The 26,073-nt window shown below is 42.1% G+C and overlaps 1 protein-coding gene across 1 annotated transcript in view; it reads left to right on the forward strand.

Annotated features, from left to right (window-relative positions):
• LOC149139426 (P-loop containing nucleoside triphosphate hydrolases superfamily protein) overlaps positions 1-26,073 on the forward strand; it is a 576,721-nt gene that overhangs the window by 278,288 nt on the left and 272,360 nt on the right. Inside the window, exons 7-8 of the mRNA XM_089449256.1 lie at positions 13,642-13,696; positions 14,150-14,351. Coding sequence (XP_089305382.1) covers positions 13,642-13,696; positions 14,150-14,351 — 257 coding nt within the window. The remainder of the gene's footprint in view (positions 1-13,641; positions 13,697-14,149; positions 14,352-26,073) is intronic.

Raw genomic sequence — 26,073 nt, forward strand, 5'->3', positions numbered from 1 at the left:
AGATAAACTTACATTAATTTGCATGCATTCATCAAAGCTCACAGTAATCATCCATGAAAAGAGAATCCATCCACATCAAAAGTCTCACAAAGGAGGCCACTCAACTAGGCCTCCGTAGTGAACAAGAGAAAAAAATCCCAATCTAATAGAAATGATCTCTCCACAATGTGCAATGATCCAATGCAATCTATTGCTCCCCTATTTATACAAGGGAAACCAAGTAATTAGCCTAATTAGGCTAATGTCCATCAAAATCTACTAAAAGTACATAATTTCCATGATACAAGGAGGAGGATCATCAACTACTCCTATTTGGTGTTGCCAAATAACAATGAAAGAAAAGGCCCCAAGTGGAGGAACCTAGGCCAACCCTTCAATTAATAGGTGTATGCAGCAAGTGATTTGCTTAGAGATGAACTTCATGAGTGTGTCATAGTCTTATACATGAGTTATGAAAGACCATCATCCGTGAGTGCCTTTGTAGGGGGACCGTTTTTTATACTCGAGTCCCCCTTTTCTCCACACTAATTTTTCGATCACTTAATTAGCCTTCTATTTTGCTTTGATGTTGATTTGTGGTAGCATCAGATGTGCTCTAGCCACGAAATTTGGTGGAGAGGTTGGGGCACATGAGATCTTCAATACTTAGAAAGGGTTTGAGCAGATTCTAAACAGGTCAGAAGATATTAAAATAATTAATATTTTAATGGAGTCCCTAAGTCTAAACTTACGGAAAATAAAATATTAATGTGTATTAATATGAAACTGTGTTAGAATGGTCCAAAAGACATGGATAAAGCTAGATCTAATCTTAGCCATTGATTAGAGACTTAATCTCAGTCGTTGATATGTCAACGAGAAAAGTATAAGAGGAGGCTTGAGGGTCACTTCGAGAATACACTAGAGTGATCAGTCATTCTATTCTCTAGAGATGGGTTTGCTAAGAGAGATAGAATTAGTGATCGGGAGTTGTAGCTGAGGGGCATTGAGTACAGAGAGACAGAGAGGCAAAGATAGTGCCGAAAGAGCAGCAAGTAGCTAGAGAGAGTGACGCAGTAGCCGCCAGGGCTCACGCAAGGCCACGTAGAGGCAGCGGGAGCTGCGCAGAGCCTCAGAGAGGCCAGCGTTGCTGACGCAAGGCCTCCAAAGGTTGACGTAGGGCCAGCGCTGGGCAGAGAGGGGTTGACGCAGTGCAGAAAGGGCAGACGTTGGGGTTTCTAGGGCAGATTAGAGCTGAGGAGCTGCCGGAAGGATTATCCGAGGTTTCAGCTAGGAGATTTGTCTCAAACTAAGAGGTATTACTGCCAAGGAAATTCTCTGTTGGGTAGGCCAGTTTTGGCACCCAGATTGTACTTTGATATTGCTTAATAAGCAAACCCTCAGATAGCTACACTGGTTTTCCCACGTTGGGGTTTTCCGTGGACATTGGTCCAAAAATAACGATGTCATTTGGTGTGATTGTTTCTGTTTCCTTTAGTTGTTGATCTGTAATATGTTGAGCATGCACTAGTGTTTATTTTCAGTATTTACATTGTAAATAACCTGTTAAGTAACATTACAAGTAGGTAGGAATAAATCAAATAAAGTGCATGGAGAGTTTCTAACTATTTTGTCTTTGAGGTTTCTGCGAGTTTCATCATTATGTAGATTATTTTTCGGATACATCGCATTAGGTTTCTTTCCGATCGACGTTTCGAACCAACAACGATGGTTCATCTTCAGGATGTGAAATATTATTTGAAAGACTGTTCTCAATTTTTCTTCACATATATATAGATGAGATGCTTAGCCGACAGATATTAGAATTTATTTATTTATTTTTTTAATTTATTCTATTATGTTTTAATTTGTTATCTAATTATTATCTTTATTAGGGTTATGGTTATATTAATTTCTTTAGGGTTATATTAATTATGTTTCTAATTAATTATATTTTTTAATTATATTTATTTTAATTAATTTTAATTATTTATTTGTTTTTAATTATTTTCATTGTATTTATTTTAATTAATTAATTATTAATTTTAATTGTTCTAATTTTCATATTAGTTTAATTGTTATTATTTTAATTAATTTTAATTATTTATTTATTTTTAATCATTTTCATTGTATTTATTTTAATTAACTAATTATTAATTTTTATAATTAATAACTTTAATTGTTATATTAGTCTTACTTAATTATTGATTTTATTTGTTATAATTATATTTAATTCAATATCCATTTATGATTATATTCATTTTTTTAAAATTATTTTCATTGTATTTCTTTTAATTAATTAATTATTAATTTTAATTGTTATACTTATTAATTTTAATTGTTATTAATTTTTAAGTGTAGCTATTTAAACTTAGAAACTTAGAAACTTCCACATGGTATCAGAGTGTGATTGCAGATCACAGGAGGACTGAGGACATCAGCTGAATGGAGCAATAGCAGCAGAGAGCAGCAACAAGGGAAGGGTGACGCAGTGCCTGCTTCATCAAGGGTGAGCAGGGAAGAGGTAGCGCAGAGGCTATGGAAGCCAAAGGGAGCCTCATGCAGAGCCACGCAGAAGTTGGGAGGGTTGACGCAGTTGGCTAAGGAGGCTGGGTTGCTGGTGCCGGGATTGCGCAGAGACTAGGAGCTCTTACCTTCAGTGTAATATTCCTAATTAGCCATGGCTAATTAGAATATTCGATTTTGCTCAATTTTGCCTTCTATAGTTATTTGTAAATAAAAAGGTGAGGAAAAGGGGACATAACTCACTTTAGAATAAAAGTCACTTCCTAGTAGCACAACGTTGTGACTTAAAGGGGAGCCAAGGGGGGCCAAAGGACCACACAGAAATGGGGCCCACGCAGACACTTGGAGGGACTGCGCAGATGGAAAAGGAACACGTGGTAAGAGGGGATTACATTGGAGGAGATGAGCCTTGGGATTGGGAGAGGCCAATGCTATAAAGGAGAGAGGAGCCCCCTCATTTCGTCATTGGATTATGAGCATTTGAGCTAGTCACTTTGACTTGGAGCACGCTCGCTATTTAGCTTGTCTGCATTACTGTTGAGTGCACTGAGTGTTTTCGTTCGGAGATCTCACCATTAGCCCTGGGGGACTTCGAGTGCCTACTTGGGCAGATATTTCCAGCAGTCTTTTTGTAGTAGTTCTGATCTTTGGCATTTGGGTGGAGCTGAGCATTGGAGGACTACGCAGTCTTGAGAGAGAGGGACGCAGTTCTTCTGGGGACAGTTCCGGGTTGAGGATTGTGGAGGATTTGAGCTGGGATATTGAGCAAGGGATCAGCTCTCGCATATTGGAGGAGTTTGGCAGAGTTTCAGGCAGTATTTTGGAGGTTTCTACTCAGTGGCAGCGCAAGGCCTTGAGGGATTGCGTGATTCCCCAAGGGGGCGATTTTCGGGGGTCAGCCATTTTGGAAAAGCTTTCTGGGTTTTTCTGGGTTTTCTGAGTAGAGGCGGAATCCAGAGTTTCAGCTTTTTTTGAGGAGGGGAACAACCCCAAATCCTCATTTGATTTCCAGTAGTAGCAGTAGCACAACAGTTCTCCAGCACAACCCACGCAGTTCAGAGAGAGGCCATTTCTTTGCTATTCTGAGTGTATTTCTTCACTTGCCTGGTGCAAGTCGAGGTGCCATCCTTCTGATCACCTCCTGTACTCATTCCATTACTCAGTATAATAAAATGGCTTAGCATTTCTCTCTACATTTCTCGAGTATCTTCTTACATTTCATGTTTACATTATTATATGTTGCAGCACTGTTATTTTTATCCTTTTGAGTTTCCCAGTTATTATATCATTTGTGTGTATTTGCTTGGAGACTAGGGTTTTGGGGAATATCTCTGAAACGGGATATTACAGTGGTATCAGAGCATAGATCTGGCTCAGCTTGTGGAGCTAGCAATCTATGACACCGGGGGAAAAACCCTACATCTGTTACAGAGGTACGAGATATAGAGACACTGGGCGTAGGTTGGAGAATACCTACAGAGAGGGAGATTGTGTTCCGGTGGTGGACACAGAACATGAGGAGCCTGTGGTGGACACAGAACAGAAGGAGCCTGTAGTGGACGCAAAGCAGGAGGATCCGATGGCAGATGAGGATGGGAGGAGATTTGCGGACATGCTCCTCAAATCAGTACAGGATCTATCGAGGCAGATTGAGGTGATGGGGCAGAGATTCACGGCAGTGGAGGCTAGATAGCGTGAGAGCCCACGGGTTTTCCAGGTTGGTGAGGGATCGGGTGCATCCCACCATTTTCCAGAGCAGCGTGATACTACTCAGCAGGTGGCCTCACATGCCCCTACACGCTCTACCATGTCCACTTTCTTAGGAGCAGACACGGGGGCCGAAGCCCAGCAGGAGGCAGAGCCTAGTCATATGGGCGATTATTTTGTAGAGTACTAGGCCTATGGGCAGCAGTTCAGGGAGGCTCTCTCATTCAGAGACTTTGTCCAGCTCCAGTGGGATAGTAGACCCTGCGACCATCACAGAGGGTACCGGCATTATCATGATGGTGACACCCACTGTGCAACTAGTAGATTCCACTTGCCTACGTTTGATGGTTCATCAAACAGTTCAGCAAAGTCTTGGGTGGAGAAGTTGGACATTTACTTCCAGCTTAACCAGATGTCGGAGATAGAGGCCATCAAGGTGGCGACATTACATTTGGATGGTGAGGCCCAGGATTGGTGGTTCCATGGGATGGTTACACTCGGGCATTCCACAGTGACGACGTATGCCGAGTTCACCAGGAGATTGATGGAGAGGTTTGACCGGAGGGATCCAGAACAACACTTTGTTGAGCTGACGAGGCTCAAACAGACAGGGAGCCCAGAGACCTACATTGCGGACTTTTTGAGGGTTTCAGTGATGGTGCCAGATCTATCCATGGCACGAAGGATCTACATGTATGTTGAGGGGTTAGCAGAGCCACTTCGGGGTCTAGTCAGATCCACTAGACCAACCACACTCCAGGATGCTATTAGCAGGACCCGAGACTTACAGGATGTCTTACCTAAGACCCGGACACCTTACCCCCAGCGACAGGCTTTTCAGCCTAAGGGGAAGGATGTGAGGATTCCACCTCCGAAGGGGAATCCAAGACGAGTACAGATTAACGATGATGCCAGGAGGGAGTTGAAGAAGAAGCGCTTGTGCTTCACCTGTCAGGAGCTGTGGGCACCGGGACATAGATGTGCTTATGGCAAAGCACATTTTATTGAAGTCTTCTCCGAGAGCAGCGGGGAAGAGGATGATGAGGATGATGTGGAGGCAGGGGATAGTCATGCCGCGCAGGGTCCTTTGTCACCTCCACCGCCAGCAGCAGGTGGTGCAGCTTTTGCACCTACTGGAGGGGCCCTTGTAGCTTTGCGAGGAGTTCCCAAGCATTTGACGCTGCGCGTACGGGGGACAGTACGTGGCCAGCGAGTATCAGTTTTGGTTGACAGTGGGGCAACCCACAACTTCATCGATGCACAGATGGTTGAGTGGAGAGGCATATAGACAGAGAGCTTCGATGGGTTTTCAGTTTTGGTCCCAGGAGATCAGACCATGATGTGTGCTCATTATGTTCCAGAGCTATCAGTGACGATGGGCACCTATACACTGACTGACCACTTTTTCGTGGTCGATATTCCGGACACCAACATGATACTAGGTGTTCAGTGGCTTATCACTCTAGGGAAGGTCACGACAGATTGGAAGACCCTAGAGATGGAGTGGGATGATGAGAAGACAGGGAGGCATGAGAAGATACGGGGACAGCACACATATTCGCCTCAGACTGTTTCGGCTCATCGGATGGAGGCAGTCTTCTGGAAGGGAGACGTAGAGTGGGCAGTGGAGCTGTGTGCATCAGAGACAGGGACTACAGGTAGACGGTACATCCAGAGATACAGTCCATCCTTGACCGGTATGCCATAGTGTTTGGGGAGATTCCGCCGGGACAGCCACCGGACCGGGGGTTTGAGCACACCATTGAGCTTGAGCAGGGCATACAGGCAGTGATTACTACCCCCTATAGGCATCCCAAGGCCTATCGGGATGAGATTGAGCGGGCCATTCAGGAGTTGCTGGCTCTTGGGCACATTCAGCCGAGCACAAGTCCTTTTGCTTCTTCCGTGGTGTTGGTGAAGAAGAAGGACGACACATTGAGGATGTGCATTGACTACAGGGCCCTGAACAAGAAGACACTGAAGAACAGGTACCCCATACCTAGGATCGATGAGTTGAGAGGAGCATGGTTCTTCTCAAAGATTGATTTGAGATCTGGGTACTATCAGATTCACGTGAGGGAGCAGGACATTCCCAAGACCGCCTTCAGGTGTCACTATGGGCACTTTGAGTTCTTGGTGATGCCCTTTGGGCTAACCAACGCTCCCCCTACATTTCAGTCCTGCATGAATCACATCTTCCCCAGTCACTTGAGAAAGTTTGTGTTGGTATTCTTTGACGATATCCTCATTTACAGCAGGACTTGGGAGGAGCATCTCCAGCACATTGAGACAGTGTTGCGCATCTTGCAGGAGCAGCAGTTCTACGCCAAGCTCTCCAAGTGCGAGTTTGGGTTGACGGAGATGTTGTACTTGGGACACATCATAGGGGTGGACGGAGTGAGGGTCCACAAGGAGAAGATCAGGGCCATCAGAGATTGGCCGGAGCCGAGGAACGTGACAGAACTTCGAGGGTTCATTGGCATATGTACTTACTACCGGAAGTTCGTCAAGAGTTTCTCACAGCTTGCTGCACCCCTGACATATCTGATGAGGAAGGGGGCATTCAGTTGGTTGGATACAGCGCAGTGAGCCTTTGACAGGCTCAAGGAGGTCATGAGCAACGGCCCAGTACTTGCATTGCTGGATTTTACGCAGCCATTTGTTTTGTAGTGTGATGCGTCGGGAGAGTGGATCAGCGCAGTATTGATGCAGGGAGGTCACCCTATAGCCTTTGAGAGCTGGAAGCTCCTTCCATACGAGAGGTTGTATTCTATATATGACAAGGAGATGCTGGCCATCATGCATGCATTGGCCAAGTTCTGGTAGTATTTAGTGGGTAACAGGTTCAGGGTGAGGACTGATCACAACAACCTCAGGTTCTTTTTGGAGCAGAAGCAGCTACAGGAGAGGCAGCAGAAGTGGATCAGTAAGATCCAAGCATATGACTTTGACATTGAGTATGCCAAGGATAAGAACAACATGGTAGCAGATGCCCTTTCACGTAGACCAGCCACGTTGTCTCTTATGAGCTTGGACACAGACTGGAGGGCTTGACTCTTAGTAGAGTACTCCAAGGATAGACTTGCATGTGAGGTTTTGGATGGATAGGTGGCGGATAACAGGTACAGGGTGATCGATGAGATCATCTACTACAGGGACCGGATCTTCTTGACTGAGGGGTCTCAGCTCAAGAAGAAGATACTTCAGGCATCACATGATTCACCATTGGCCTGCCATCAGGGGTTTACCAAAACCTACAAGGCCATTAGAGAGAGGTTCTCATGGAAGGCCTCAAGGAGGATGTACTCCAGCATGTCCAGGAGTGCCATGTTTGCCAGAGGAACAAGGGAGAGATGAACCATCCCGCAGAATTATTGCAGCCTCTTCCCATTCCAGAGGGGAAATAGGAGTGTATTTCGATGGACTTCATCACAGGGTTGCCCATGGTACAGGGCAAGGATTGCATCTTTGTCGTCGTTGATCGACTGACAAAGTACTCACACTTTTTCGCCATATCCGCACACTAAACAGCAGCACAGGTGGCCGAGCTATTCTTCAGAGAGATCTTCAGGCTACATGGTCTTCCTAAGACCATCACCAGTGATAGGGACAGCCGTTTTATGGGCGGGTTTTGGCAGGAGCTTTTTTGGTTCGTGGGGACGGAGTTGACACTGAGTACCAGTTATCACCCACAGACGGACAGGCAGACAGAGATAGTTAACAAGTGGCTAGAGGGCTACTTGTGTAACTATGTCAGTGGGCAGCAGCGAGCATGGCTGAAGTGGCTACATCTGGGTGAGTATTGCTACAACACTACACATCACATATCCATCGGTATGTCACCATTCTATGCTTTGTATGGATATCATCCTTTATCTTTTGCTGACATGATGTTTGGTGCTAGCAAGGCTTCGAGAGCCAAGATTTTGATCCAAGAGAGTCAAGGTATTCTCCGAGCTCTCAAGGATAATATGGCTACAACACAGAACTAGCAGAAGCTGTATGCTGACAGGTGTTGGGTGGAGAGACAGTTTGAGGTAGGAGACTTGGTCTACCTACGCTTACAACCATACCGACAGTCGTCACTGAAGCAAAAGGGGGCTAAAAAGCTCAAGTCCCGCTTTTATGGGCCATACAGGGTGATACACAGGATTAGACAGGTTGCATATGAGTTGGAGCTGCCCCAAGTCAGCAAGATTCATAACGTTTTCCATGTATCATGCCTGAAGAAGGCGTTGGGACAACATGTGATAGTGACAGATGAGCTACCACCCACGGATGATGAGGGGCATTTGGTGTTGCAGCGAGAGGCTATTATTGATACCAGGGAGAGGCAGCTGCGGAGTAGGACGGTCTAGGAATTCTTGGTGAGGTGGAAGAATTTACCGAATGAGGATGCCACTTGGGAGAGTGAGAAAATTTTAGAGCATCCATCACTTTAGTTGCTTGAGGACAAGCAACATTTTACCGGGGGAGACTGTAATATTCCTAATTAGCCATGGCTAATTAGAATATTCGATTTTGCTCAATTTTGCTTTCTATAGTTATTTGTAAATAAAAAGGTGAGGAAAAGGGGACATAATTCACTTTAGAATAAAAGTCACTTCCTAGTAGCACAACGTTGTGACTTAAAGGGGAGCCAAGGGGGCCAAAGGACCACGCAGAAATGGGGCCCACGCAGACAGTTGGAGGCACTGCGCAAATGGAAAAGGAACACGTGGCAAGAGGGGATTACGTTGGAGGAGGTGAGCCTTGGGATTGGGAGAGGCCAATGCTATAAAGGAGAGAGGAGCCCCCTCATTTTGTCATTGGATTATGAGCATCTGAGCTAGTCACTTCGACTTGGAGCACGTTGGCTGTTTAGCCTGTCTGCAACACTATTTAGTGCAATGAGTGTCTCTGTTCGGAGATCTCACCCTTAGCCCCAGGGGACTTCGAGTGCCTACTGGGGCAAGGTATTTCCAGCAGTCTTTTTGCAATAGTTCTGATCTTTGGCATTTGGGTGGAGCTGAGCATTGGAGGACTGCGTAGTCTTCAGAGAGAGGGACGCAGTTCTTCTGGGGACAGTTCCTGGTTGAGGATTGTGGAGGATTTGAGCTGGGATATTGAGCAAGGGATCAGCTCTCGCATATTGGAGGAGTTTGGCAGAGTTTCAGGCAGTATTTTGGAGGATTCTACTCAGTGGTAGCGCAGGGCCTTGAGGGATTGCGTGATTCCCCAAGGGGGCGATTTTCGAGGGTCGGCCATTTCAGAAAATCTTTCTGGGTTTTTCTGGGTTTTCTGAGTAGAGGCAGAATCCAGAGTTTCAGCATTTTTTGAGGAGAGGAACAACCCCAAATCCTCATTTGATTTCCAGTAGTAGTAGCAGCATGGCAGTTCTCTAGCAGCACCCACGCAGTTCAGAGAGAGGCCATTCCTTTGCTATTCTGAGTGTATTTCTTCACTTGCCTGGTGCAAGTCGAGGTGCCATCCTTCTGATCACCTCTTGTACTCATTCCATTACTCACTATAATAAAATGGCTTAGCATTTCTCTCTACATTTCTCGAGTATCTGCTTACATTTCATGTATACATTATTATATGTTGTAGCACTGTTATTTTTATCATTTTGAGTTTCTCGGTTATTATATCATTTGTGCGTATTTGGTTGGAGTTACTGGGGTTTTGGGGAATATCTATGAAACAGGATATTACATTTAGGTTGCTGGGGTTTAGAAGGCTGTGGGAATATTGTAGAGTGGAGCTGGTGAGGTACTGTAGTCAGAACAGTACCTGATAGAGCAAGTCCAAGAGGAGGGAGTTCCTACTGAGGGTTTCTAGCCGAGAAACCCGGATCAGTAGTGCGGTTGCACAAGACGAACAGAGTAGGGGGCATCTCGACAACGACAGAAAAATTTCCAGGAGGGAAATCGTGACTCAGAGGGAGTCTAGAAGAGAACTTCCATACGGGAAGTAGAGACTCGGAGGAGTTGAACAGAGAAATTCCAAGAGGGAAGTAGAAGAGCATCATGGTACTACATGGAGTAAGAGACCAGGATACACTGGACGGAGCATCAAACTTCGCAGTCTGGAAGGCCAGAATCTTATCCGTACTTGATAGAAATTGTGTCAAGAACTTTGCCTTGAAGGTTATAGCTATCCTAGTCGACCCCAATGATAATGACAAGTACGAGGAGGCAATGGCGAGGGCCAAGAGCATCATCCTCGACGGGGTCAAGGACCATGTAGTACCACACATTGCCGAGAAGGAAACGACATATGAGATGTGGGAAGCCCTCAAGAAATTGTACCAGCATACTTCTGTGCAGAGAAGAATGCTACTTGAGAATCAGTTGAGGTCATATTTAATGAAGAAGGGAGAACCGATCGACACCTTCCTTGGAGGACTGAATGAGATCCAAGATCAATTGATTGCTATAGAAGCCACGCCGAATCAAGAATTGATGGTGAGGACGACCCTGAATGCAGTCTCAGATGACTGGGAGGTATTTGTCCAAAGTATACTGGGCAGAGGGACACTTCCACCTTGGGATGAGATGTGGGTTTTTTTCGCCAAGAAGAGATCAGACGACAGTCGAAGACGGGTAGCAACAGTAGCAAGGGGATCAAAGTCAAGCAGGAGGAGGAAGATGTTGCCCTAGCATTTGAGGGAAAGCAGGAGAAGCAGAAGAAGAAGGATCTCTCCAAGATCAAGTGCTTCCACTGTGGGGAGTTGGGTCATTATGTGACCCAGTGTCCAAGGAAGAAAAGTAAGGGAGATTCTTTCGAGACTAAGGCAGCGCCAACAAGGGCAGAGAAGGAAATTTTGACAGATGATGACCGTGCCATGAGTGCACACGCACCACTTAAGCAAAAGTGGGGAGACATCGAACCGTAGTTAGGCAGACTATAGGTGATGAGGGGCATGATCCTCGAGGTACCGAGCCTCTTGGATTAGACCTTGCTACGGGAGCCTCGAAGAGGAGTAGTAGGACTGGCTGATGTGGGTAGAGATGGATGCAGATGAAGCGACATAGTGAGCTACAGTGCAGGTGTCCCGAGACAACGCAAAGCTAGCAGGCTGCTACAGTGCGAGAGGCATGGGAGTGTTGCACGAGTGCAGGATGGCACAGAGAGGGGTGCAATGATGCGAGATGCAGGGAGTTGTTGTAGCAGCGTAGAGGTCAGAGAGGGAGCACTTGTCAGCGACAGAGGGAGCTTCAGCATCAAGAGGGTCTCTAGCCCAACAAAGAGGTCAGAGTTGGGAGATCAGTTACTTACTTCTCAGTGCAGTGTAGCAGTGGGTAGCACGATGCATCATGATGAGAGGAGTTGCAGTGTGGATGTAGTGTTGGGAGAAAGGACTAGCAACAACACGGATGCAAAGGGAGCTATCGTACAGATGCAACAATGGTGGTGGTAGAACCATGGGTAGGAGTACAGGATACAGATAGCAGTGCAAAGGATGGTGGGCAACAGGCCTAGCATCAGTACAGGGACCAATGCCAGATGAATAGAGTAATACTCAGTGAGGAGTATTGCTAGAGCACAGTCCTCGCTATGAGGGAGTGTTGATTTGTGGTAGCATCGGATGTGCTCTAGCCACGAAATTTGGTGGAGAGGCTGGAGAACATGAGATCTCCAATACCTAGAAAGGGTTTGGGTAGATTCTAAACAGTTCAGGAGATATTAAATAATTAATATTTTTAATGGAGTTCCTAAGTCTAAACTTAGGGAAAATAAAATATTAATGTGTATTAATATGAAACTGTGTAGAATGGTCCAAAAGACATGGATCAAGCCAGATTTAATCTTAACCGTTGATTAGAGACTTAATCTTGGCCGTTGATATGTCAACGAGAAAAGTATAAGAGGAGGCTTAAGGGTCACTTGGAGAATACACCAGAGTGATCAGTCATTCTATTCTCTAGAGCGGGGTTTGCTAAGAGAGATAGAATTAGTGACCAAGAGTTGCAGCTGAGGGGCATTGAGTACAGAGAGACAGAGGGGCAGAGATAGTGCCGGAAGAGCAGCAAGTAGCCAGAGAGAGTGACGCAGTAGCTGCCAAGGCTCACGCAAGGCCACACAGAGGCAGTTGGGTGCTGCGCAGAGCCTCAGAGAGGCCAGCGTTGCTGACACAGAGAGACAGAAGGCTGATGTAGGGCCTCCTAAGGCTGATGCAGACCCATTCAGGGTGACGTAGGGCCAGTGCTGGGCAGAGAGGGGTTGATGCAGTCCAGAAAGGGCATACACTGGGGTTTTTGGGGCAGATTGGAGCTGAGGAGCTATTGGAAGGATTATTCGGGGTTTCAGCTAGGAGATTTGTCTCAAATTGAGAGGAATTACTGCCAAGGAAATTCTCTGTTGGGTAGGCCAGTTTCGGCACCTAGATTGTACTCTGATATTGCTTAATAAGAAAACCCTCAGATAGCTGCACCTGTTTTCCCACATTGGGTTTTTCGGGGACGTTGGTCCAAAAATAATGGTGTCATTTGGTGTGATTGTTTCTGTTTCCTTCAGTTGTTGATCTGTAATATGTTGAGCATGCACTAGTGTTTTATTTCAGTATTTACATTGTAAATAACTTGTTAAGTAACAGAACAAGTAGGTAGGAATAAATGATAAATCAGATAAAGTGCATGGAGGGTTTCTAACTAAGTAAACTTAGAAACTTCAACATTTGATTGGCTTGTTTCACATGCTTCACTAATTTTCTTTTGAATCCTCATTAGTATGGGAAGTTCATTGCTTATCAGGGTTGGGATGTTCTTTTAGGTCTTTTAGGTTACTTTTACTTTGATAGATCATGATATGCATGGGGCTGGGGTAATGGTCTCACATGAGGGGGTAGAGGGGGTAGAGCTCAAGCTAACTTGGCTTTTGACTACAATTCATCCCTTGCGTTCTTTTTGCATTTTAACTTTTGGCACATGATTCATGCCATTCTGGTTTGCTATGTTCATGTTTGTACAGTTCAAGCTAATTTGAACTGAGTCATCTTATGGTGTGGTGACTCTAGAATGGCTATTAGCTCCTACTCTTTGATCACGCTGTTCCTTGGCTTTAAAGTTTCATATGCTCATTGCATTATCCCGTTTTTCATATTGTGGGATTGTATCTCAACAATCTGTTTTGGGTTGTAACAATAGTCATTTTTTAACATAATCTAGCTCCTACTCTTTTTTCACGCTGTTCCTTGGTTTTAAAATTTCATATTCTCATTGCATTGTCCCGTTTTTCATATTGTGGGAGTGTATCTCAACAATCTGTTTTGGGTTGTAACAATAGTCATTTTTTAATATAATCTATTCAGATTTGTTCTAGCACGAAGTTGGATTTTGTTCTGTTTTGCAAATCAAAATGCAATACTCAATGATCTTATATGACATTAGTACCTAGTTTGTATATTTTAGTTTACTCTTCGTAATCATGAAACCTTGGCTCTTACAGGGTAAAATGAGTTGTCTGATGATCAATGACATTGATGCAGGCGTTGGAAGATTTGGTATGAATATCTAGGAACACTTCTTAGCAAGCCTTTGTTATTTGATATTATCAAAAGGCACCATGTAACACATCATTGCTACTTTGCTATATTAAATGTTACTACAGATGACAACTAAGGTGAAATCTAGAATTATTTGGGAGGTTGTATTGTATTTCAATAAGGCAAAGTATAGAGACCTCTCTATTCTAAAAACGACGTGTCTCTTTGTTAATTGTGTTTTGAACTTGATCTTTATGATTTTTAACCATGTTATATCCATGAATTCTAATGATGATAAAAATCCATGCATCTTGAGGTGCACTAACTCGATTTTTAGATCATTGTTGTTTGTGAATGTTTATAACCTGGAAGATCTAAGGAGGAAAAAATTTAAAGGTTGTGGGTGTATGACTTCTAACTTTATTATCAATAACCTGTTCCTTAACTATATTCTTTGGTCTTTGACTTCAGGAAACACCCAAATGACAGTCAACAATCAAATAGTGATTGGAACCTTGATGAATCTGGCAGATGATCCTACAAGAGTGAGTGTTGGGCAAGATTGGAAAGAGTCTGACATTACTAATCGTGTTCCAATCATCGTTACAGGAAATGATTTTTCAACATTGTATGCTCCTCTTATTCGTGATGGGCGCATGGATAAATTTTACTGGTTAGTATTTATGGAGTTCTTTTCTGGATTAAAATACATTTTTATGTATGACTTCCTATCTTTCAGTTGTCTTGTCTATTGATTTGCTGTCACCCTTGGTCTTGCACTCTGTTGGTATAGTTGTGATGCCAAGTTGTTAAAAGCTTGGATGAGCTAGAATATTTTAGATGTTATAGATTTGTGTAAGACAGTTGATGTGGAATATGAGACAACAAAATGCAAATGCTATATAGGGCATCTACATTTAAGAAGAGTGAATAAACATGTTGATAAGTAAATATAAATATTAATAATTAATATTACAATCCTCAAATCTTGGCAGCTTGTCTGTATTTATGGCAGTCACCAAACACATTTATTGCAGACCAATTTCTGTGTAATAGCCATTACACAAGCATTAATGCAGACCAACTTATGTCGTTAATGCAGCCATCCCATTAAAGCATTATAGATTATTGAAGCACGACTCATGTAAAACATTCAGGATAAATTTGTCAAAACCCTTGAACAATGATGTATTCCAGCACATGTAATTGCATTAAAGGTGAAATGTTAAAGCCTTAATCATTGATTTAGTGCGTGTGATGTGTTAGAGCATAACTCATGTAAAAATTTCAAGATATGAGTGCCAAGTGTGAAATTTCCAATAATTATACACAACAAATTAATTTATCTGCTGAAAGTAATGAATAAAAACATAAATAACACCTTTCACCAAATAAAATTTGCAACGGAATACACGAGAAACCAATCACACAAATAACACATATTTTGGACAAACGTCTCAGGAAAAACCCCAAGAAGGGGGAAACCAGTCTTCAGTCTTAGGGTTTTATTCTTATCTTCAACAAATATGCTGCTGAGAAATTACATAAACTGCTCTGGCAAAACTCCGGCAAATTTATCTTCACCACTGCTGATCAAATCGAACTAGGAAAACCCCACGACTTAACTTTTGCAAATCGCATTGCCTCTCTGGCAACTCATACAATGTCCCAAGCAATTCGCACTCCTTCCTGGCTAACTCGCACAACCTCTTGACAAAATCGCACTGCGTTTGGAAAGCTCACATGACCTATAGAAACTTGTTTTGGCAACTCGTACTACCTCCAAAAAATAACTCTTCCTCTGCAAATACTAAAATGGCCAGCAAAACTCCCTTTGAAACTTAGAAGCTAGAAGTCTTCTCAAATGAAGCATAAACCCTGCGAAGCTTTCCTCAATCACTGATGCTAAAACCCTCTTGATGTCTTACTAAAAACTCATCCAACTCGAATGATCTCCAATGCTGCCCATCGATTCCCTTTATAATCTCTCATTCACAAATGAATGGCCACGATTAGAAGTTAACGTGATCCAATCGATGGCTAAGATCAACTTAGAAACTTTTAAGAAGTTTCTAGAGGCAAATCGACCTTATCTCAATGAATGTCATTTAGTTAACCACTCTCCCTAAGTTTTAACTTACGAAATATTTAAATATCACTAATTGACCTAATTAAGACATTTTCCCTGGGTGAAATTTAGGAAAGTTTACATGGGCTTGGAGATAATTAATTTCTCTGTGTTTCTAGCCTTAGTGACACCTCTCAAGGCTAGAGCTCGACCTGACAAGTAGTTGTTCATATCGAAAAAAAACCTTGTACCCCTTGTCCTCCATGACTGAGACTGCTAGAAAGCTCTTTGTCAATCCCAGAACATACAATACCTTTGTCACCTCCAGGGTCCAAAGGTTCTCCTAGATGTAGTTGAAATTGGATAGTCCCAACCCCCTCTATTGCATGTGAAAATTCCTCAACGGGAATCCCTATTGTAACAAACTGATGTTACCTCTCCTACTTGTTTAAATCATGCAAGTTATTTATTGTCTTCTACGGTAAATATTGAAGAAAATACATCTGCAACCTTCACTTAATTAATATATATGCGGAAACAAAATACTGAGCAAGAAAGAAAAATACAACACATAGGACATAGTTATTTTTGGACAAATAGTCCCTGGAAAAACCCAATGCAGGAAAACCGGTGCAACAACTCTGAGGGTTTATTATTATGCAGGAGAAATTCTGAGTACAATTCTAGGATGCTCAACTAGCAATCCGATACAGAGAGAATACTGAACAAAATATTGGTGAAATGATCTCACCCTATCACTGGAGAATCAATGACTGATCCTTCTACTCTGGAGGCTTTGCGTCACCCTCTGCGTGGCCTTTGCGCAGAATTGCATCACCCTGGGAAACTTCTGTGTCACCCCTCCTGGGTATTATGTTGCCACTCCTCTAGATCCTCTGTTGGCTGAGAAATCAACCTTCTACCTCCCAGATGTTGGAAATACTGGGGGGGGGTGAATTAGTATTCCTTAGCAATTAGCACTTTTTAAATATTTCAGAGCATTAGTTAATCTTCAATTATTATTAATGTTTATGCAGTAAAAATAGAACACAGTAGGCACAAGAATTTTAGGTGGAAAACCCCCTCTGGGTCAAAAACCACCGAACACTTTTCTAATAAATTCTTTAATCTTAAGCCCCAACTAAAATGAAAGTTACAACTTCCTAGAATTCTAGAAAAGCATTCTTCTCCATCTCCCACTGGAAGGACGCCCCAACGCCTTGGTTTCTTCAGTAGTCAACTGAATGGATGCCCCAACACCCTAGTGAGCCTCAACTCGCCCTAGCACCACCCTACCACCCTACCACCCTAGTGAGCCTCAACACTTCATTCATAATATTTCAAGTGTCGCTCTGCTGTTTTGTGTAGTTCGTGCATACACCAAGTCGCACTTCGTCCAAACCATCCTTCGCACACGTTTCGGTTATGCCAAGGACCGCAGGTCCTTACATCCTCCTCCACCTGAAGTTGTTGTTGTCCTCGACAACATGCCATCCTAGTAGTCATCCACCAAGATCAAGATTTTCATATCCGAACAGTCTTATCCATGATATCAAATCCTCCACATACTGGAAACATCCTTGCCACATGTGTAGAACTTCCATCTCCATCATGTCTCGTTCCGGCAACCAACTGTCACCAAGCTCACCATACTAGGGCATACACCCCATCGGTATGTCGTACATCGGAAATCATCTCAATCCATGACCATCAACCACCCTGTCACAATCTCCACATGCTACTCCCCATTATGGAAGGCTGGCCCCTCCATCTCAAGCTACATGTTTCCTGCAACATCTCGTGTCGACCTCATCATGTGTCATCCTCGTGTGAACTGCTGCCATGATACTCCACAATGCTAACACATCTCTGTACACTTTCGACCCCCATGTCTGAACTAGTTGGGTAGCTAATCCAACTGTCACGCTCAAACCATGAGAATGCACATCCTCATGCCACCATCAGTCGTTTCTCAGAACATCCTGTCACATCATCAACTCAATCAAGAATCCATCTCCATATAAGTAAGCCATGCTCAGGTCCATGAAGTAGTCCTCATCTCATCTGCAACACGCTGTCTATGATGTTTGGTGTCAATGTGTTGTATGAAATCAGTCGCATCTATCCCAACATCATCCATTTGCAAAACATCCATCTCCTCAAGGTGAAGAGATCATCTCATCAAACTCCGACTCTTGATGTGCCACATCCAGGTCCATGAAGCAACCTCCATCATATCTGTATGTGCCATCCCTCAAGTCTGCCATAGAAACAAGTATACACCTGTCTCATCTATCCATGTGCTGCCCATGATCATAGATCAATCAGCTCCCATGTGTCAAAAGTGGTTAAGTCTCGGCTCAACCCATGCCCAAGTGTTGCCACCAAGGCATCATCATTGTTGTAACTCCATCACTCCAAAGTGTCTCATATCGATCCTCCACATCAAGTCACTCTTCCAAGCCACACCCATACATGTACTCGAAAGTATGCATCCCATTATGCATCAAAGTCTCTGACCTCATCTCCTCAATGCATCAGATCCTCTAAGTCCACCATATATGAAGTCCTCAAAAGTCACAACCTCATGTAATCATGAGCTCCATGAGTCATCTCCAACCAACATCTAGCAAGCATACAAGTCTCGGCCCAAAGGTCTCTGCAAGATGCCTCAGCTCTCCATGTAGTAGGAATGCTCCATAGTCTGCTCACAACTCCATCCAAGTCCATGGCCTTGTTGTACATAAGTGCACAACCTCTCCATCGGCTCATAAGTAAAACATCTCCATGTCACACCAGCAAATCCACCTGCACAACATCCCTGCCTTGGCACTCCTCATTGGATGCCCATAAGTGACACCTCTACAAGTGCCCCTGCATAAGACTGCCATGCTCCATGTCTCCAACTTGATGTCCATGACTAAGTTTCCCATGTAGTCCAACCAAGTAGACCCATCACAACAATCAGTCATCCTCATCCAAGTCTGCAATCTTCAGTTTAGTGAACTTGGTCACCCAACCATATCATCATCACATCATGATTCCCTTCCATCATAGCTTGCCCACTGAAGGTGTTGACCTCTACTGGTCAACTACCCATGCAGTGCATCCCGTTTTTCTTGACAGAAAGAAGCAGCACCTGATCAGCATGTCCGTGCCGTCCTGCCATCATCAGCAGCTTAATCATTTTTGTTGTAAACCCAGTCTGCATGTATTAACTGTAAATAATCTTAGCAGACATGAGTCATGTACGTATTTTGCCTAGGTGGACCTAACTTTCTATGATAATCTATGTCCCAGAAGGTTTTTCGTCTCACCGATCCACGGATCGGCAGAGTTTTCCTTCAAACCTGACCCCAAAGCCGGGATGGATTTTATCATTGGAGCTTTAGGAGAATCCTAGTGTGTTGATCTGCTAGATTATCGTTGTGTCGCAGAACTGGGTGGGTCTGTATTAAGTGGGTTTGTCCCCTTGAGATGTAAATTGTAAAAAGTCATCATGAAATGTGTCTTGAGGGTTGAAAATGTTTTAAATCCCCTCGTGAGTCCTAAGTCCTAGGTCCTAGGTGATGTTTCCGAAGGCTTAGTTCAGTGATCCATTTTAAAATGATTTAAAAAATTAAAAAAATGAATAAAAATAATAAAATAATAAAAAATAATAATAAAAATTAAAAAATGAAGCAAAAAACCCTAACTAATAAAATAATAATATTTTAAGTTAATAAATCGACGGATGAGATCAAGAGATGTCTTGATCCTCATCAACGGTCGAGATCATTTCTACATGGATCACTCGAACTAGCCGTTAGGATCATTCCCTTTATATAGGGTCTTAGGGGGTCATTTCAAATCATCTGATCTGTGAGTCTGTACTGAGAAAGCTCTCTTGTAATCTGATTTTCTGATTAATAAAAAGACTTTGGGGTTCAAAACAGGCTGGTGTTACTCTCCGGAATTGCTGTGAGATTTTCATTTTTCTGCATATTTCAGTTTTCAGCAGTTAATAATAGCTGGTTTCCAGAGCATTATGAGTACAGGTATCTTGCTCACGTGCTAGGGTTTGAATGCTGTAGGTTTTCTGGAATAATGGCAGGTATCTCCATTATTCCTTGAAATCTAGCAGCATTTCTTGCCCTCTTTACTGATGTTTGCTTGAGGTGTGCAGGAGATCTTTAGGTAAAAGGTACAGGTGGGCGTTTGGGGAAGTTCTAGGCTGAACCAGCCGACTCCCACAGGCTTTTCTGTGCAGAGCCCAGCTGATTGTGCCCTGGGTTAATCATTAAGAGTTTATTTTCTGTTTTACATGAGAGAATTTTCTTTCTGTTCGCAGTGAAGTTCAAAATTTCTGATATACTGAAAACATTACTGCAATTATTGTCGAAATCTGGCATTTCAGGGGCCAAATCTGTAAATTATTAAGCTGTCTCAGGGTTTCAAATTCATTTTTGGATCTAGGGTTTTAAATGTTTGTTCTATTCAGTGTTCATCAGGGTTTTGTTGCCTTGAAATTGCAGATACAGGGTTAGCTCTTCAGTAGCAGGGGTTTTGCAAAGGCTGCAAGAAAAAGTTTCTCTCTGTGTATACACAAGGAATCATTTCCATCTGCCGTCAAACGAAACTGCTGAATGCATTAAAGGAAAAGCACATTACAGAGGAGATCCTAACATTTTGGTTTTCATTTTTGCTGGGAGGCGACTGTATATGAAAGACAGCGTTTTGAAGTTCGTGACTCGCATTTCCTGTGGTGAGATATTGGGAAATTCTCAGGACGTGTTATACAAGTGGACATCAGAATCGCTCAGATTGGCTTGGCTCCTCATCGTTCACTGCTCCATTTTCCACAACCGGCCAACCTGTGTACAAAACAAACTTGTGTGGATTCAATCAGGGTTCATATTGTTTAAACGCCAGTAAACTGAATGTAGTTGAGAGCCCAGATTTGACTGTTCCATTTACAAGCGTTCAGCAAAATCGTGGTCTCAAAAAACGATTTCAAATCTTTTCTGTCCGCCCGCAGCCAAATCGTGGATACCAGTTTCTGGATGTCGTTCTGGTTATCACGTCTACCCAGCATCTGTATCGAAGTTCTGTCACGCACATAAGCCTCCTTCGACTTCCATATCGTGTGCCAGCAATAGCGTAAGAACCTGCATGAGATAGCAAGGACGCAGATACATTTCGTGTGCGCGCGTTGGTAACAGGTATTCGTGTCGGCTTCAGGTAAAATTTTACGCCTGCGTTTAAGCTTCGAATCAATATTTCCCTGCCGTCGTTTTGTTTGATACGCTCAGTTAGCAGCTCGGTATTGTATATAGTTTTGGTTCTCATTTTATTTCGATTTAGTTTTGTATATATGAGTCGTAGCTTTAGATTTAGGGTTTCTTATAGTTTCGTTTTCATTCTTTTAGTTTTAGTTTCATGTATATACGCCTTACGATTTAGTTTTTTTTTTTTTTTTTAGATTTTGTTAATTGTATTTTGAATATAAAATAAAAAAGAAATGCGTTGTGATTTTGATTTATATTTTTAGCTTTAGTTTGTAGCCTTTGCATAGTTTAGTTTAGAAATGTATATATGTTAGACTTTAGATTTGTAGATTTTAAATTTTGTTTGTATTTTAGTTAATAGTTAGGTTTCATTTTAATTAGATTTTAAATTTTCTTTTATTTTGATCATATAAAAAAAAAAAAAAAAAAATAAAAACAAAAAAATAAAAATATATAAAAATAAAAAGGTTTAGTTTTTGTTTTATGTTTTTTTTATATAGTTTAGTTTTAAAATTAATTTTAGAATTAGATTTATTTTTTAATTTCCATAACATTGAAAAATAAAAATTGAAAAAAGATTTAAAAAATTTTTGGAAAATCATTTTTGCCAGTTTCAGTTGCTTTCGCGATATATCTTTCATGCTGAGATCTGAATTTTTTAAGTCGAAACACGAAATCCAATGTCTGGTTAATAATTCATGATGCTCATGGTGGTTTAAGGCATTTATCTCTTCAAAGCTTTCAGTTGCCGGATATCATTTTGGTCACATGATTTAGCTGATGATAGATGGTTGCTGTTCATGGTCCATGTTTCTTTATCATTTAAAAAGTAATCATTTAAACATTGACTCCATAAGGCACTGGTCTGCTAAATTAACCAAATCCATCGAGCCCTTTTATCATCGTATCTCGTGTCTCCCAACCAACTGGTCGACAGTTGGTCTCATCACCTCACAGGGTCTACCCCCTTAGCCGCGGGAGACAGGCTTAAACGGAGGGATCGGGGATCAGAGTGACAGCCCCCGGTCTGAGCGTTGTCGTGTCAATCCGCGCGACAACATTTTTTGGCGCCGTTGCCGGGGACTTTGTTTTCTCGGCATTTCATCATCTTTTCATCATTCATCGTTCATCTGTCTATCATTCGTTTGAGCCGGCAACGCCAACATTTTTTGGCGCCGTTGCCGGGGATACTTTTTCTCGGTGTTTCAAACGACAAATCATTTTTCTCATTTCTTATCTCTTCATCTGGCCCGGCAACGCCAACATTTTTTGGCGCCGTTGCCGGGGACAGAGTTTTTCTGTTCCTGGAGTTTCATCGACATTCACCTTCTCATCTTCCTCATCTCTCATTTTGAGTTGGCAGATTCAATATTTTGGCATCTTTTCATCACATATCAGCAGCATCTCTTCGGTTTTGTTTCTTGTTTGGGTGGCGACTCCACTTTCTCATTTTTCCCAGACAAGAAGCCTTCCTCATATCTGCTTGTGATTACTTCTTGGATCTTAGAATCAGATTTATTGTTCAAGTGGCGACTCCACTTCTTTCATCTCTTGATTTTCTTGAGCATAGATCTAGTTCTATCATCCATCTCATCCTTTATTATTCATCATGGATTATTCATGTAAACCATGTCGTTTTACTCACCGTCTCCATGATTTTCCGGAGGAGGCCCTTCCTGAATTACCTATTTTTTCAGATGGTGATCCAATCGCTGCTAAAAGGCATATTGACTTGTTTATTCGCATCATGATCATATATTGTAGATCCCCTCAGTTTAATCATGACGATATCAAAATGCGTCTATTTGTCCTTTCTTTAGAAGATGATGCTTTGAATTGGTTTAACAATTTTCCTAAGGATTCTTTCACTTCTTTGGTTGATATAATCAATGCTTTTGAAGATAGATATTGTTATCCGAACAGCTTGCCTTCTACCTCTAAAATTGTTGAACAGAAAGAAGGAAATTCCGCTGTTGAAGAAAGATTTCAAAGTCAGAATGTGTCATCAACCGAAAATACTGCAGATCAGGTTCATGATAATGAAAAATCAGGGGAAAATGAAAATGAAAGGGAAGAGCAAAAGAAAATTTTATTAGATCTAATGATGCTGGTGAGAAATATGGAAAACAATCAAACTAATTATGTCAATGATGTGAAAACTTTATGCACTCATCTGGAAAAACGTATTAGGGAGATTGAGGTCACGCAAAGTCACCATGCTAAAGAAATTGAGGCCATAAAAACTAAATATGAAACAGAAATTGGAAACATGCATAGCAAGATGTCAGTCTTAGAGGAAAATATGGTGACCATGAAAGCTGATTATGATAGGGAAATTGACTCTATGCAAAATAAGTTATTCACTATGGATGAGGAAATGACTATCATGACATTCAATCATAACAATCAGTTGGTTGACATGCAAGCAAATCACAGAGAAGAAATAAATTCCATACAACACTGCTTGATGAACATAAAGGAAGGAAATGTTAAAGTAATAAAAGACATGCAAGAATACCATGCCAGACAAATCAATGATATAAAGGTTAAACACTCTAGACAGATGGATGCCATTAGAATGCAGGTTCAAAGGTTTCAGCAATTGGAAAATGAGAGAAACCAGGGAACATCAACAGATCAGGAGCCTTCTCATTTGTTGCAACAAGATTCATCTTATTATTGGGAGGCTGTTGATTCGATTGAAAGATGGTTGATTGAGGGTGATCCAGACAGACTTAAGAATGATAAAGATCAGATGCAAGATGAAGAAAGACATAGCACGCATATCTTACATACTTCATCTGATAGCTTTGAAACAGAAAGTACCAGGTCATCAGTAATTCAACCAGCCAGAAAGAAGAAGCGCAAGAGAAAGAAGATAAGACGAAGATTTGATACATCAGACGGCCGTGAGCAGCTTGATTTTCGGATAGGAAAAAGTCCTACCATATGCAAAATTGGACATGGCACATCCGACAAGCAGCCCACAGATTTGCCTGAAAGCGGGCAAATGCTCAGTATGCACTATATTGAACACATCTGATGCCGTAGGGCATCCTTTGTATCGTATTCCTAACCCTACTCCTTGTTTTTTCCGCATTTTTATTTCTGCTTTAGATAGTTAATAAATTAAGAGCTTTTATCTTTCCTGTGCTTAATGTATATGCTGATTTTTTGGGATGGACGCTACTTATTTTTGTGTTGTATGGATGCAGATTCTGGATTCTCACATTCCTGCAAGCAGCAACGTGTCCCCAAGTAGAGCCAGATGTTGACCTCTACTGGTCAACTACCCATGCAGTGCATCCCGTTTTTCTTGACAGAAAGAAGCAGCACCTGATCAGCATGTCCGTGCCGTCCTGCCATCATCAGCAGCTTAATCATTTTTGTTGTAAACCCAGTCTGCATGTATTAACTGTAAATAATCTTAGCAGACATGAGTCATGTACGTATTTTGCCTAGGTGGACCTAACTTTCTGATGATAATCTACGTCCCGGAAGGTTTTTCGTCTCACCGATCCACGGATCGGCAGAGTTTTCCTTCAAACCTGACCCCAAAGCCGGGATGGATTTTATTATTGGAACTTTAGGAGAATCCTAGTGTGTTGATCTGCTAGATTATCGTTGTGTCGCAGAACTGGGTGGGTCTGTATTAAGTGGGTTTGTCCCCTTGAGATGTAAATTGTAAAAAGTCATCATGAAATGTGTCTTGAGGGTTGAAAATGTTTTAAATCCCCTCGTGAGTCCTAAGTCCTAGGTCCTAGGTGATGTTTCCGAAGGCTTAGTTCAGTGATCCATTTTAAAATGATTTAAAAAATTAAAAAAATGAATAAAAATAATAAAATAATAAAAAATAATAATAAAAATTAAAAAATGAAGCAAAAAACCCCAACTAATAAAAATAATAATATTTTAAGTTAATAAATCGACGGATGAGATCAAGAGATGTCTTGATCCTCATCAACGGTCGAGATCATTTCTACATGGATCACTCGAACTAGCCGTTAGGATCATTCCTTTTATATAGGGTCTTAGGGGGTCATTTCAAATCATCTGATCTGTGAGTCTGTACTGAGAAAGCTCTCTTGTAATCTGATTTTCTGATTAATAAAAAGACTTTGGGGTTCAAAACAGGCTGGTGTTACTCTCCGGAATTGCTGTGAGATTTTCATTTTTCTGCATATTTCAGTTTTCAGCAGTTAATAATAGCTGGTTTTCAGAGCATTGTGAGTACAGGTATCTTGCTCACGTGCTAGGGTTTGAATGCTGTAGGTTTTCTGGAATAATGGCAGGTATCTCCATTATTCCTTGAAATCTAGCAGCATTTCTTGCCCTCTTTACTGATGTTTGCTTGAGGTGTGCAGGAGATCTTTAGGTAAAAGGTACAGGTGGGTGTTTGGGGAAGTTCTAGGCTGAACCAGCCGACTCCCACAGGCTTTTCTGTGCAGAGCCCAGCTGATTGTGCCCTGGGTTAATCATTAAGAGTTTATTTTCTGTTTTACATAAGAGAATTTTCTTTCTGATCGCAGTGAAGTTCAAAATTTCTGATATACTGAAAACATTACTGCAATTATTGTCGAAATCTGGCATTTCAGGGGCCAAATCTGTAAATTATTAAGTTGTCTCAGGGTTTCAAATTCATTTTTGGATCTAGGGTTTTAAATGTTTGTTCTATTCAGTGTTCATCAGGGTTTTGTTGCCTTGAAATTGCAGATACAGGGTTAGCTCTTCAGTAGCAGGGGTTTTGCAGAGGCTGCAAGAAAAAGTTTCTCTCTGTGTATACACAAGGAATCATTTCCATCTGCCGTCAAACGAAACTGCTGAATGCATTAAAGGAAAAGCACATTACAGAGAAGATCCTAACATTTTGGTTTTCATTTTTGCTGGGAGGCGACTGTATATGAAAGACAGCGTTTTGAAGTTCGTAATTCGCATTTCCTGTGGTGAGATATTGGGAAATTCTCAGGACGTGTTATACACGTGGACATCAGAATCGCTCAGATTTGCTTGGCTCCTCATCGTTCACTGCTCCATTTTCCACAACCGGCCAACCTGCGTAC

The sequence above is a fragment of the Pinus tabuliformis genome, chromosome X (genome assembly GCF_031772625.1).
Source record: "Pinus tabuliformis cultivar Carrire ecotype Pingquan chromosome X, CPIR1, whole genome shotgun sequence".
NCBI lineage: Eukaryota > Viridiplantae > Streptophyta > Pinopsida > Pinales > Pinaceae > Pinus > Pinus tabuliformis.